This window comes from Diachasmimorpha longicaudata, chromosome 11 (genome assembly GCF_034640455.1).
Source record: "Diachasmimorpha longicaudata isolate KC_UGA_2023 chromosome 11, iyDiaLong2, whole genome shotgun sequence".
NCBI classification, from domain to species: Eukaryota; Metazoa; Arthropoda; class Insecta; order Hymenoptera; family Braconidae; genus Diachasmimorpha; species Diachasmimorpha longicaudata.
The window spans coordinates 4,576,703-4,591,682 of NC_087235.1; the positions used below are offsets into that span (position 1 = coordinate 4,576,703).

General features: G+C 40.8%; 2 protein-coding genes across 5 annotated transcripts in view; one reads left to right on the plus strand and one right to left on the minus strand.

Annotated features, from left to right (window-relative positions):
* Positions 1-14,980, minus strand: part of LOC135167647 (E3 ubiquitin-protein ligase MYCBP2) — a 52,973-nt gene that overhangs the window by 6,093 nt on the left and 31,900 nt on the right. For 2 of the 4 annotated variants that reach the window (XM_064131056.1, XM_064131055.1), the window contains exons 7-12: positions 3,081-3,303; positions 1,301-2,742; positions 1,024-1,214; positions 828-893; positions 447-536; positions 11-237 (exon numbers count right to left, since the gene is read on the minus strand). In XM_064131056.1, coding sequence (XP_063987126.1) covers positions 11-237; positions 447-536; positions 828-893; positions 1,024-1,214; positions 1,301-2,742; positions 3,081-3,303 — 2,239 coding nt within the window. The remainder of the gene's footprint in view (positions 1-10; positions 238-446; positions 537-827; positions 894-1,023; positions 1,215-1,300; positions 2,743-3,080; positions 3,304-14,980) is intronic. The other 2 variants (XM_064131057.1, XM_064131058.1) reach the window with 2 other exon arrangements.
* Positions 3,966-12,413, plus strand: LOC135167655 (uncharacterized). The gene is made up of 4 exons (XM_064131071.1): positions 3,966-4,408; positions 8,178-8,597; positions 8,653-8,945; positions 9,029-12,413. Exons 1-4 carry the CDS (start codon positions 4,220-4,222, stop codon positions 10,794-10,796), a joined length of 2,670 nt encoding a protein of 889 aa, XP_063987141.1. The 5' UTR covers positions 3,966-4,219; the 3' UTR covers positions 10,797-12,413.

Sequence of the window (14,980 nt, forward strand, 5' to 3'; positions counted from 1 at the left end):
AATTTTTTACTGCTTTCTCCTTCTTGGGCGTGTCTGGAGGACTAGCGATACTTCCCTCGGACCGCATGTGCAGAGAACTACAACTGGGACTAGGCGATAGGTCACGAGTGTTCGCTGTACTGCTGATACCACTGGGCGATTGCGATGGATCTCTCGTGAGACTACTTACTAAGGCACTTGTGTCACTCTGGGTGGAGCCACGACGGGGGGACGTCACGCTGTCTACCATACCTGATACTTGTGGACAAAAAAAATAAAAATATATCGAAACGAGAATAATGAGGGAATTATTGAATTGCTAATTGAAATGAGGAAATGCCAACAGAAGGAGTTACTCATATGCTGACTTGTGGTGCTAGTTCAAGGATTGGGGAATAAATCCAATCATGCATCACGTGTGTGTTTATTTCATGTTTTGTCTTGTATTTGGTTTTGATGTATCTTACCTAGTGGCGAAAAGCCAATACTTCGGGGGGAGCCGTGCGGCAGGGGACTGCTTCCAGCGCTATCCCCCCCGCCTATCAAATTTCTCCCACCTGACAAGTTTTACATTTAATTTCTAAATATTTATACATTGTGTTGGGCATTATCAGGGTCTCCAATTTGTCTTGTTAATTCGGGTATTTTCGTATAACTCTTAATTACTGGACACCCGGAGTATGTTTCATGCTTTCATGAAAAAGTAAAATTCAAAATGCACAGTGCGATATTGCCAACGGGAAAAAGTGATGAGTATCTAAGTGATCATTAGTTAAAGATCAACAAAAAATAAGGAAATTCAGATTCACATGCACATATGGACAGTATTAATGGAAGTATTCGAGTACCTGGAATATTAGTAGCGGGAGGAAAGAGGCAATTGACGGAACCAGCAGGCTGACGTGTGGAACCAGCTAGGATCAACAATGAAAGGTCAACAACTCATTAAGAAAGAGCAACATTCTCGTTTATTTGAAGCAAAGAAGCTTCGATCAGAGTCTCAATGAAGTGTAAATTATTATTCGGTAATAAAATAATACGTACCAGGTATGGGAACTGGACTGGACGATCTGCTGAGAAATCTGGGAGAACCACCTTGGGGATTCTTCGGTGATGAACTCCTGGAGGTCTTGCGTGGTGTGTCCGGTGGTGTTGCACCGTTTCCATTCGCTCGACTCTCGCCCATCGCTTTCACCAACTCCTTCACCGAGACCCCAACAAATTCAGAAAAATCCCTGTACCATAAAGATACAGAATATAATTGTGAATAAAATTGTCATGTCAGGATTTTTTTATTTAAATTATGAATTTGCGTTTGTACCTTCCAGGGGAATTTTTCTTCTCTTTGTCATCGCCTCTCAGCCATTTCTGTAAAACACTCAATTTACCACCCCCGTCTCGTTCTCTCTCTTTGGAAATTTTCTCTTTGTAGTGAGTCTTGATGAATTTCGAACACCCTTCGTTCTTCTCAGCTGCACATTTATCACTGGCAGGTGAGCCCTGCAGGCTCGACGAACCAAAAACGAATGGATTTGTTTCTCCCCCCGTACCAGACGCAAAATTTTGAGACGTGAAATTAAATCCCTCATTGCTCCCGGATGGAGTGGAGAAATCAAAGCCCTTAGCAATCGGCGAACTCGTGGCTTCCTTTGTACTCATAGGCATTCGTATTTCGATAGCATTGACATCAGACTCCTGCTCGATTTTCATATGCGCCACCCCGTCCTTATTAACCGCTAATGACCAGGCTTCTCCCTCACTAAAACAATACTTCGCTGCGGATTCTTCGTCAATCCTCACCCACGTACCATCCCCATTTATCCAGTATTCCTGAACAGTAACTGAATCTCCCAGAGTGAGCATTCCAACTGCTGCTGCTAGCAAACTCGGTCGACTCCTGATATTGTGTCCTGATGCGCCAGACGTGATGACAACCATCGTTCGTTTGCCCTCCATCAAGTGATCCCCTAGTCCTGTCTTTCTCTTGTCATCGCCCACGTCCGTACGTTTTCGGAGGATCGATTCTTTAATTACATGATCTAAAATTGATTTCGGCTCCTCCACCGGAAACAGGAGAGCCTTCCCCAGGTGCTGGTTGTACCCAAGACACCAGGCCTCGCTGTGACTGCTGTTACAATATTCCTTAATCGTCGTGGAGTTCAATCTCAACCAAACGCCATCGTCGTTGTGAATCTCCTCGACAAAAGTGATCGTGCCGTCGATAGGAATAATACCAATTTGTTCACTCTGTAATGAAGGATGTGCTCTGATTCTGAGGCCTGCACTGTTCTTCCCCAGAAATTTCCTCAGGCGATTGGGCTGGTGCTGTGGCTTCTTAACGATATTCTGTGTCGGTGGATGCATCCCCTGGGGCGGTTCTTTAACCTCGACTTTGTAATTGTCCTCCATATTGTACCCGTCGATTGTGATCATCAGGGAGTACCAACCAACGCACGCTGGTGTCCATGTAGCACTGTAGCTGCCGTCACCATTGGGCCTTACCAACATACTCTCGCTGGATCGCTTCACCGCCGGTGACATGAAGCGAAGTTCCTCGAAGGAATAATTCTGATAGGTTTTCATGATTGTTATTGCGTAGAAGCACATTTTGCTGTTCACTGTTACTTCATACGGTGCATCCAGGATGGGCTGAGGGTGTCCACCGAAGGTCATCGGATCTGTTTGCGATACTCGACGAATTTTACGGCCCTGGTCTGCCTCTGATATGTCCTTTTTATCTGTCGGGACCGCTTTGACTTCGATCTGAAAAATTTTCCTCCCATTTTAATCTAGATCTTTCTGAGCAGGTGATCAGGGCGAAAAAATACACTTTTCTAATTTTTTTTTTCGTTAAAACGATTGTTAATCCAGCGGTCCAGTTCCTTTTTATTTCCGGAAGAAAATCCAATTATCCTGCAGTTCTTTTACAACAGGAAGAATTTTTTTAAAACCCAGAGACTGGGATAAAATATATTTTCTTACAAGTGATTCACGAGTTATTCCACTCCTGGGTGAAAATAGCAATAAATATCAACGATTACGTTCCCCTGATTTTAACGTATAGTTTTTACGTGCACTCCAGATTCACTTGTTATATTTACCTTCAAACCTGAAACGTGAACAATCTCGCCGTACTGATCTCGCGTGAGAATGGTGATGATGGCAGGCCAACCACATTTCATATCCTCTCGTGCGTACAGCGCTTCACATTTAGCAGGATCAACGTAACTGTCTGGTTGCAACCATCTCGCAAGTCGACTACCACTGGTACCCGTCGAGCAAGATACAAAATCCCTCAGGAAAAGTCTTTCATTCGAATGGCAACTGAAAAGAACAGAATGTCTTAAAAAGCTGTGTAATTACAGAGTTCGTGATTTTTTTTTTTTGGCAGTGACACGAATAATCTTCTGCTCTTTTCGAAAACCATTTCAAAAGAATTACAAAAGAAAATTTCGCACCCTGACAAAATCAGGACAGAGTTGAAAAACCTGCGAGGATTTTTTGCTCAATCAGTTCATATAATTGAACCTGCACTACTGTGATTATAAAATTGTTTCTGGAAATCTCACGACATAGGCGAGTAAATTCAAGGAATTAATAGAAAAAAAAATAGACAACTGTCATCTACTCCAATGGAGAATTTTTCCCCCGCTGATGATAATTGTCACGCGACGCTAAAATTCCAGAGCGGATGTCATTAAATATTGCGCAGTGATTTTTATCGATTCTGATTGAAGTTGGCCAAGGTCACAGAAGGCGCAGGTTTCAACATGTGTTCTTCAGGCATGGCTGTTGAATTGGACATGCTTGCTGGAAGGCGAGGCGTTAGCTTCTCCTTGGTATCCTGAAGCCTCTCTCGCACGTTTATATCTCTTTACAGTATCAGATGAGCGGGGAAAAGGGGGTACAGACGGACATTCTCGGCTGGCGTTTCAAATAGTGGAGGTGGGGGACAGGCCTGATCGTATGCTACTCTCACAGTTCGAAAGCGACCTCCGCCATGATCGTAACCGTGTCCCTTCAGTAACACCCCCTCGCCCTTCTGCCTTGGAATACATTTTTCTTCTCGGTTATTTTCCATTCGTCGAGCGTTAACTAATCTAAAAACAATGATTTCATTCTAACGAAGAAGAAAAAGTGTCTCCAGTCATTTTTTTTTTAATTAAAAAACAGATCTCTGACTGATGGATTTTTTAAAATTCACCGTAGTCGCACCTCGTAAACGAGACAAATAGCAAAAATGAAGAGAATAAAAATAATGGTAAACAGTGTTTTGTTGCAAATTCTGTTGTGCCTTTTTATTTTCGAATTTCCATGTGATGTTAATGGAGGTACAGAGCCCACGGGGATATGCTCTATGTCAGGATGCAACTGCAGCATCGTTGTGCATCATTGGATTACCGTCAAGTGTATCTTCTCGGAGTATGAGGTAAACGAGACACTGGGTATTTTTACACTACCTCCAATAAAAAGAACTAGACATCTCCAGGAATCGGCTCAAATAATGGTAACATTTTGCCCTGAAAAACTGGTTTCAGGAGATGATTTTTAGGGAGGGGGGTCACTGCCCTGACAGACAAATACACGTGTCAAGCAACGAGAATGATATCTATCCGCTGTGAGAATTGAAATTAATTTTTTATTCAACCATCGGTGAATTTATTGAAACAGAGTCGGTCTCTGGGATATTTACAGTGGTGGACATGAATGTATTTACGTATGAAACAGACAGAATAGCGTTTACTCATTTTGGTGTCGGGTACTCCGGAATTCCGTGTACATTAACATTAACAGTTCGTTACACTTACTGATTTTCCCCGCTCTGGTGAGCATTAATTATCCTATGAGAATAAATTTTTCACGTATTATTACGTTTATTGTTGGCTTATTCATACCTCACGGTGTTGGTGTCAACAGGGGATGAAAATACGAGAGAAGAACCTGGGGCCGACAAAGGTCGAGTTGAATGAGCAATAGAGAGAATAAAAAATACTTCCTAATCGAATCAGATTCAGAGCGTAGTCAGACACTTATCACGATGTTTTTTTTAATTCCACATTGGGAGATATACTGAGGCCATCAGTTAGAATCGTATTCTTGACTGTCGCCTCGTGTAACCGCTAAAAATAATCAGCCAAGGATTTTGACAAGCAATTAAAGCCTATTTGTTTTTATTGATGTATTCTCAATGGAGGTAGTAAAAATATTTTTTCCCATGCACTCGAATAAACCTAACTTCCGTTTAACGACTACTTCCGGCCCAACAGGGCACCGTCACTAGACCATGAGACGAATGGGAAAGGGCATTCACGATTTTTTCAAAGCGTTTGTTATTCGTCAAACGCTCGCCGAAGTTATCCACAGTTGTAATAATGTTTGGGTAATTCAGTGGAAAAATTATTATGGGAAGAAAAAAATTGTGCTTTAAATGGGCTCTTGGGCTCTTGGTGGTATGAATCGCCCTACAGTGGTCCCTCTCAGCTGTCATTGGAGATTATGAATCTATGGAGTCCATGCGGGCGAGACGTAATAACTCGTCACCCTTCATAGAGAGATTTTCGTCTTCCGAATTTATTAATGGACACATCATTGAAGTGATTATTCAATATGTATTAGTATCGTTGAAAGAAATCTCAAACAGCCGGGGTGGAATTTGGATTTGAATTGAAATTGAACGTGTCAATGACAGAAAAAAAATTATTTAGTCTTCAATACGCGGTTACAACAGTGGATTGACTAGTAACGATTGTTATTTGCACACGGTATACGACACAAAGATCGCCTTCGATATGGACGTGCATCCACACTCGACCTCTCGAAACCACGCACCTAGAGATACCAAACTGACACACAATTCCGCGCAAATTAGTCACGCTATCTCATAGCTAATTGTTTGCTTGAAAATTTTATCCGTGTTCGGTCGACATCCGAACAAATGTAATTATCGTCCCTGGAAGAGAATGACTTCTTTGTAAATTTAACGTAATCTTTTAGGGAACTCTACTGAGAAAAAAATTATGTTTGCCAAATATTTACTTCAGGGAGATATATATTTTTCAATCCTTTATTTATGAAATCGAGTAACACCCGGACTATTCTGATTAGGTCTAAATTGCATTAATTATATTGTTCTAGAACATGATCATATTATTAATAACTTTGAGTGAACTTCTGCACTAATTATGAGCATCAAATAATTCATCGAAATTCTTCCCTCAAGAAAATCAGAAAATTATAAAAACTAAACAATTATTAATGGAGTTCATTCCGGGTCATGTAGAAAATACTCATCTTCTAGAGTAATATGATTATCGTAATTTAAACATAACTCGGTCTCCCTTGTATAAATAAACGCCCATTTGGCAAAAATAATTTTTTTCTCCGTGTAGTCAGCCTTTGTGTATTACAACAAAAATTAATTACTCAACCGCAACTCGTGCATTACCCATCTAGCCCCTTCATTCGTCATTATACTAGACCCACTATAAGTGAAAGTTCCGCCCACTTCCGGTTCTTATAAAGCAAAAAAAAGACAACTTAAAATGTTTATTGATTCATAAGATAAAAGAAGACTTATCCAATCACAATTTGTGATTCGTCTGTCCACTGCGGCATAATAAAATACTAGACAAATTTGTAAAGAACATATTTTTGTAGCCAGACTTATTACTTCCATACGAAGAGATTTCAAGTTTGAGAAAAGACTTTTCGTTATCAAGAACTGAACACAGGCACTGAGAAGATCTGACTCACAGCGGCACATAAAGAATTATCTGAATGAGAGTGAATACATCGTGCAAGTCGTAAAACTGTTCAAATGACTCAACTCGCAATAACGTTAATTAATTGTCTATATTTCCCTGAAATGGTCCGGATAAAAGAGAAAAAAACCTGTTTAACTATTATATCTCGTCCCTGAGCTACGCTTTGGGACACTCGAAACCAACCGTGAAGAAGGGAGCTCTTCATAATAGACTGTTGCATGTTTTTGTGTTCGTACTCGTAAAAAAAATCCCTCCCTAAAGAAAGCCACGGCAGTATCCCACGCCCTTATAGCCCTCATGCAGTAGCACTTGATATTAAAACGAAATTTATTATTTCCCCGAAAAATGTCATTGAAAGAAGAGCAACACTACAAAAAAACGAAGCAAGACAATGCAGTGTCTTTTATCGACTGGACAGTAAATCAATAATTAATTTCTCATACAGGCAATACATCACACAGGATTTTCCGATTTCCCCTGGGGAATCAAATCCGATATTTATGCCACAGAAATCCTCTTTGTGCTTCACATTTCCAGTGCTGAAGTGCTCAAAAATAGAAACGGTATAGTATTCCCAAGTAAACTACAGGGCCACACTAGCTCGTATCCCCTGAGTCATGCAGTCCTTCGTCTACCACCTCTCGTGTTTTGGAAGTATTTCGAAAAAAATTTAACTGATGGAATTCAAATTTAATCGTAAAAATCGACCAAATTTTCATAGAATATTAGCACAAGGCGAACTTGTGGGATTTGAAAATTGACCTGAAGTCCATTATGTGATTACTGTCTGACCGAAACGTGACAACCAAAAAGAAATGGATATCAGCATGACGTGTTCAATGGACTCGCATTACGGATTCAACCGCAACTTCTAATGAAACGATACAATCGAATTTCCTCGAGAAACATATCCCGCAATTATCCTTCACATTTCGAAGCAATGAGAGGAACGTTTACTGATATTCAAAAATAAAATTGAGGACATGATTCTGAATATGTTACCAACCGGAAATACTTGTAAACTAGGCACGAGCACATGTGTACGTGCGAACAATTTCTGTGTCCATTTCTCTTCAACCGAAGTTTACGCTGGACTTTGCTAACGTGTAGGACATGTCATTCGAATTTTATTATCCTTGTTATTGCGTTTTATAAAGCCACCTGGAATAATTTTTTTCCGGGAGTAAAACTGGATTTTAGGATCAACTAATTGTACTGGCATTTACGTTGTTCAAATGACCACTGGAAGCCTGGAACTGTCACTTACATAATCGCGCATAGATGCGAGATATCGCATGATGATTCATGGTATCTCAGTGGTCATACAAACTATGTAGAAAGAAGAAGTGTCAGCTTGAAAATATGCACAATAATTCTACCAAGTAAACTCCACAAATTCTGAAAGAGATCTAACAACAGAGTTTATTATTACAGGATGTGGAGCTTCAGAAAGGAAGTATCCCGGAAGATGCATCTGAGGTATCGGTATCACGTTGCCGTGAACTGAAGATTCACTCAGGTGCATTCAGAGGAGGGGCCCAACTGAAAAGAGTGCACGTCACTGGAATTCGCAGTTTTGTAGCTAAACAGCAGGCGTTTGACAACATAACAGCACCAAATCCTCTTCTGGAAGTGTCTGAGTGTACAAAAGTCGTACTGGAGTCGTATGCTTTTAAAAATGCCCGAGGTACTCTCTCCGTGTCTATATCAAAATGTCGACATGTGGAAATAAAACCCAATGCATTTTCCTGGCTCCTGAGGTTCACTGTCAAGGAAGTACCAGCACTGGAATTATCCAGCAATGCATTTAAATTCGAGGCACCACCGTATGGGCGACATGGACCAGCCACCAAGGTACTGATATTATTTTTGGCAATAGTAGTAGTGGAGTAACTGATTATCTTTCCAGATTATGTTCCAAAGCGTTAGAATCGCTGAAATACCAAGCCTCGCGTTTCCATCAGCAGCAGCAGAAATACGAATGGACAATGTCTGGACGAGGGTGATACGAAAGGACGCATTCTGTCCCATGACAATATTAAGCATTAAAATCACAAATGCATCGATAGTTGAGATTGATTCCGGTGCATTCAGTCATAAAACCCTCATTCCCAATTTGGAATTGGTTGAGGTCAGGCTGAAGACCATCAAGACTGGTGCTTTTCGAGCGGCCTTCACTAATTTTAGTCTTCAGTATTCAAGGTCAGTGAAGAACAAACATGTCCAAGACTCGATTGTTCACATGTTGAATTTTACTGATAATTAAACAGTGATTGTAATTTCAGCATTTCTGAAATTGAGGAGGGAGCTATCGAGTCATCAGTGGTAACCGTGACCTTCAACAACAACGAATTCCTCAGCCTCCGGAGGAATGCCGTGACATTAAGACAGTGGAGTAAAATAGCAATAGATGAAAATTTATTCGTGGAACTGGCAGAGGACGCTATAGTCGCAGACGAGATTGCAAAAGTAACTGCTGACGATCCAAGTACTGACTTTTCATTTCGTGGAAATCGAATAAAGAGGCCATCAGACGGTTCCCTAAGATTTGTATCCATCAGTGAAAGAGTGATGTACGCCAGAGTAGGAAATAATTTCTTCGAAGAACTTTGTAGTTGTGTAATTGAGGATTGGATGCGTCGAGTGTCTGGGAAAAATACATCAGCATCGTGGATGATGGACTCCAGTTTTTGCATCGCCGGTGACTGGTTGGAGAAGTGCTTCAAGGCACCTCAAGGTTATTTGGCAGTGAGAAATTTCACAAATGCTATGTGCACACCTAAAGATCAGATAACATGCAAGGAGCCCTCAGAGAAGTCGAAACCAAGTGTTAGTCCACCGAGTGTTGGTCCGCACGTATATCCCAGGTTGAATAACTATTTTGACGTGGAGATGAGTGATCCAGAACAGTTGGAACGAGAGAAGAGACTGATAATCATCGTGTGTGTTGTCGCTGTGTTCACAGTTGTTGGAGTAATATTTGCCTGTGGTATTCTCTACATGCGTCGCCGAGGAGTCTGTCCAAAGCTCATCTCTCGATCATTGAATTTTTCCAATTCCTGGCTGTCACCCAGCAATGGAATTACAGCAGCAACATCAGCCAGATCGATATCCCGATTGAGTGTTAATGAATATGCTGGACTACATCCCGAAGCCAGAACCATTGATCTTGATGAACAGACGATTATCCACGAAGATGATGTAGAGGATTTTACTTACACAGAGAATAAAGCAACTCAGACACTTCCTGAGGAGCTCACTGAGGAGTATCTGAAGGAGCTCAGAGAGCGTCTCAACGATCCTGACAATTACAGCCAAGCCAGGGACATGATTGAGCATCTCTATGATCTCATCAAGGTCGAGGAGAATTGTAATAACAATAACAGCGACAGATCTCTTCCAAGGGGTGAGGAGAATGCCTACGACATTATAGCGCCGAGAATCAAACGCTCACGAAATGCCAGGCCCTCTGTCAGTGTTGGAACCCGGGCCCCATCCTTGGAGAGGCTTCTTCCAGCAGGTAATGTCACGAGACCGGCCATTGTCGAGTACATGGAGCCAAGAGATCAACGGACATGTGATCTTCATCATCTGTACGCTGAATTACCTGGGGACGAGACAGTTCCAAGTACTAGTAGACTCTCCCAGACAATTTCCTTGACCTTAACAGCCGCTGCTGCGAGAGCTCCTCATCCCTTACCCCCTGACGTTGTCAATGATCACTTGATCGATGAGGGGAGCCACCACAAATATGCTAATCCACTGGGGGAGGGAAATCCTTATCGAGAAACAACTGAGAGGCTGGACGATCATGTACACAAAGAGCAACAGCGTCCATTAACATTCTTGAAAGCTCTGGGCGAAAGTATTTTGGGAACAAAACACAGGCGACCTGTCAATTCATTGCTTTGCGAGTACACCAGCGATCTCAATGCACATCTGTACTCGGAACTAGGTGATTCCAAAGGAGTCTCAACGTCAACTAGAAAAATGGCTAATCGACCACTACCAAATAAACCTGACCAGGACACCCTCAATTCAGCTGGGACCTGAGGATTTTTTAAATAACATATTGAAATACTGTGCCAAGTTATTTATCTGTGATAAAATATGTTATTCTTTTTGCACAATGCGTAAAAAATGGAGTGACATTCATCAGTGTAAAAGGAACCGACGTTAAAAATTCATGAAATTATTTTTCACGTAATTTGTCCGTACGAATTTATATACCTTTGTAATCTCTGAACGAAAGCGATTTAGCATGTCTTTATCAGCGTATATGTATATATGTATTGTTCCATTAGATTATCAATGGAGTGGAGTTGATTGTCGAAGGAATCCGTAGAGTAAATACTTTTGTATAAATTCTCTCTTCATTTTTCTGCTTTAAAAAAAAACCATTGCCCGCTTCGATCTTGAAATTAGATATACTCTCGAGAATTCGATACATTCCTCCAATTTCTTCCTATTGGAGGGAATAAAATGATACATAGATTGTCGAAAAACTCCAACTTGTTATTTTGAAAATAAATGTCTCAATGAATTTCCATTTTCCGTGTATCCAAAAAAAAACATGGGTAACGTGGGGGAGCTTATGGGGATTTTCAAGATTTGGCTCAAATAATGAGTGAGAATATTTTTGACTGAGGGGCGTAGCCAACCCAACTATTCCCGAAAGAATGCAGGGAGAGAAAATGGAATGAACTTGTGGCGAGAGAAGGCGGTCTGTCTCGCAGCTGTCGGCTTTTTCCTCGGGTGTGTACAGACGCGCCTGAACCCCACAAAAAAATTAAAAAAAAAAAAACCCCTCCATTCAAGTTACCTAAGGTTTTCCTGAGTGTGAAAGGGCCTTTACCAGACAATTGTGCAGTGGTTATTTGTCGTTGTGTAAATTGGCTGATCGTGAAACTCCACAAATGACGAACGACAATGGATGATAATAAGAGAAATGCTAACCGGAAGTGGATGGGTTAACGCCCGAGATGATCGTTTCCCAAGGGGAGTTTGTGTTATAAGTCCATCAGATTTCATCAGGGAGGCCAATCATCCCATCATGCAGTCCATTCCAACCAATGAATTTATCGAAACGAACGAATTGTACTTCAATGTTCCATTTGCCACGCGAACAATCGAATATTTTTTTGCTGCATCGTGTGCAAATACGACGTATTAAATAGTCGAGATTTTCGCATTCACCATTTCATATGCCATAAAGTTTTGTTCTCAGATGATGTAGGAAAATAAATAAAAAAAAAACCACTGACAAACTCCCACAGCAGGATGCACGCATTTCGCCTCGGGGCGTTGGGCCCCTTATCGCAAAGTGCATCAGAGTTTCGAGAAAAAAAAATATTATCTTATTCGTAGATATGTAAGAGAAATTTGTATATATCTCCTAGGTGATGCAGCATGAGCTGTACATGAGACTGTCAACACTACATCCCACTGGTTTTTCCATTAAACACTCAACTTATCTGTCGAGATATTAATAGCACCGGCAATGCGACTAATGCGACTAATCGAATGACAAAGAGCAGCTATGGTGTGAATTATAGGGAACATTAAGCTGCCATGAAATTTGGAAAACTCAAAAAGACTTGCAAAAAAATTATTTTGTGACTCATTGTTTTTTTATAATAAAAATTGACGTTTAAAAAATTATATCCCGCCTTATAATTACTAAACCATAACCATCCGATGCAACCTCGGATATTTTTCAATTTTTTAAAAGCTATATATAGATATACATATGTTATAAATTCTATTTCCCGGAAACATTGAAAAATTGCTGTCAATAATTTTTCTCAAAATTATCTCCGTCGGCACAGTAGACATTACACTCTCCAGCCACAAGTAATTTACCATTTTTCACATTCCCATCCCGAGTTAAGCCTCATGCGGTCATTATTTATTTCAATAATTATCATCTCACTAGTAAAAAAAAAAATAATATCATTCGTGAGGCGTAAGCTCGGTAACTAAAAGCCCCGGTGCGAATCCAGATAGAAATCACGCGTATTTATAATTCACGGACTTTAGGGTGCGCGAGGCGCAGGAACTCGGTGTTTCTAATGAAAGATAAACATAATCAATCCACTCGCATGCTAACCGAAAGACAGAATATTATATACCCTATGGTGAACTCGGCGTAATTTGAACCGAGCCAACGTACTTGACTGGATCCCAAATGGAGTGAGTAGCCGCCAGGCCAAACACCAAAAGCCTCTCTTTCACTGGACTGGAGGTCCCTTACCGACTGTATAAGCCCCCAGGGGCAACCTTACGCCCTGTTTTCGTTCCATTATATCATTCACATTAGTGAACGAACCGAAAAGGAGGACTAGACATCACTCCTATCATCATACCTCTAATTATACGCTAAGGGAATACGACCAGTTACAAAGACTCGATGCCCAGTGAATTTCAAATCGTCAAATTGAACTACATAAGTACTTCTCAATAACAACAGAAAGAAAAAAACAGATATTCACCAAATAACCCTTTACCTACCACAAATATTTATTACTTTCAAAATTTTTTTTTTTTTCGATTGAGACACTCCCTAATTGCCCCAATTGGCATTCGATTTTGCATTATCTAAAGGGAAGAATTTGATGATTTTTTAAATATTCATAATTACTGAAGGACTTCACTCAACCTAATGACGACATCATTAACTTAACATCGACCTAACATTAATTCCATGCGAGTTATTTGTTTATAATTTCACGATTTTTTCCTGTGACTTTGAAGAGCTGATTGGGAATGAGCTCCCAATGTATGAAAATGCATATAAATGCGGTAAAAAGTCTCGCTTATGTCGTGTACTTGGGTACAGATATACAGATTTCAGATGAAATGCAGTGGTTTGGGAGGGAGGGGGAGGGGTGGTAGGGGGAGAGGAAAATGCGGTCGTTAAATCGCACCAACGGCAAATCCGGTCTCCGTAGCAAGACGGCTGTATCCCCCGTTGTGAGATTAAAAGCAGAAGTAGGATGGCGGCTAGTGAGACACTACTTCATAATGCTGAGGTGAAAATCAACGCGAGGCCGAAATATTTCTCTCGTCGGTACTGCGAGTATTCATTTGCGTATTCTCAATGCCTTCCAAGACTTATAAATATCATAATACGGTGTTGAAAAATTTTATCCCCATTCGGAATTTAGGCACTTTTTTTTTTTTCACTGGAGGACTGATCACAGGACTTGACTAACTCATGATGTCTAAATCTCACTGGAGTGTCCTCTTAAATATCCGTGAATTTTGGTGAAGAGTTTTCAGGAAAAAAATCATAGAATATCCTAGACGAGACAGACATTGGAAGTGAGTTAGATAGAAGGAAAAGCGTTTCCTGAACGTGGCACTTTGAGCCTCCTGACACGTAGACTTGTGAAAAGATGAGGGTGGTAAGTGACGTGAGTCAAGTGAACGAGCCGATGACATATATACATGAAGTGCGGTAACTTTTCTCCGTACACTGTACCCAAATCTTCTATAACATGTCGCAGTCTGGTGCAGGAAGAAGTTTCATTATGTACAGGGCCCGAGTTGGCCACACTTGTCGGTACGTGATACCCAAGTGTGTTCCATACATGATATATCCGATGAAAAGAATCTGCTTAAAATTTTCCCGGAGATATCGTCGGAGGAGGTGGGAAAAAAATAAAAATAAAAAATTGACATTACAATGCTGGGAAAATAGAGAAGTTTGGAATGAAAGGTCCCTCACAGCGTATAACCCAGCTCGACTTGCCTCGATCGATTCCCGGACTTCTATCTCTAGTGGAGAAATAAAAAAAGACAAACGAGGAGGCCACCTGAATCCTGATAACCGAATGAAAGGTGTATTTTATTGAAAATATAAAGCCGTGCATTGGATCCTCTCAATGGTACCCTCTACTCAACACTGAGATTATCTTCCCAGCACTTCTGAATTCTAGACTCGATCACGACTGCTAGCCCACGTCAATCTCAGTTGATGGCTTTCGTTCCTTCCTCCCAAGTCACACAAAACTACGATGTCATTATGAGTTTTCCTGGTAAATAAGTTTGGATTTTCGCATCTTGGAAATTTTCAGTAAAATCGAGACGTCAATGGTATCTCAATAGGGTTTGAAAACCCTTCAATTTTCAATATTCGTAATGTCCTTTGGAATGTTACAAAACTCGGAGGAATTAATTTCCTCGAGGCTAGTGGAAAAATGCATGAATAAGGAGATGAGAGAATAAAATATACG

What these genes read in the sequence shown, in the direction of transcription:
- LOC135167655 (XM_064131071.1), top strand. Translation starts at nt 4,220, where the DNA reads ATGAAGAGAATAAAAATAATGGTAAACAGTGTTTTGTTGCAAATTCTG. An exon ending in GACATGGACCAGCCACCAAG is followed by an intron (nt 8,598 to 8,652) that starts GTACTGATATTA and finishes TTATCTTTCCAG; the next exon opens with ATTATGTTCCAAAGCGTTAG. An exon ending in TTTAGTCTTCAGTATTCAAG is followed by an intron (nt 8,946 to 9,028) that starts GTCAGTGAAGAA and finishes TTGTAATTTCAG; the next exon opens with CATTTCTGAAATTGAGGAGG.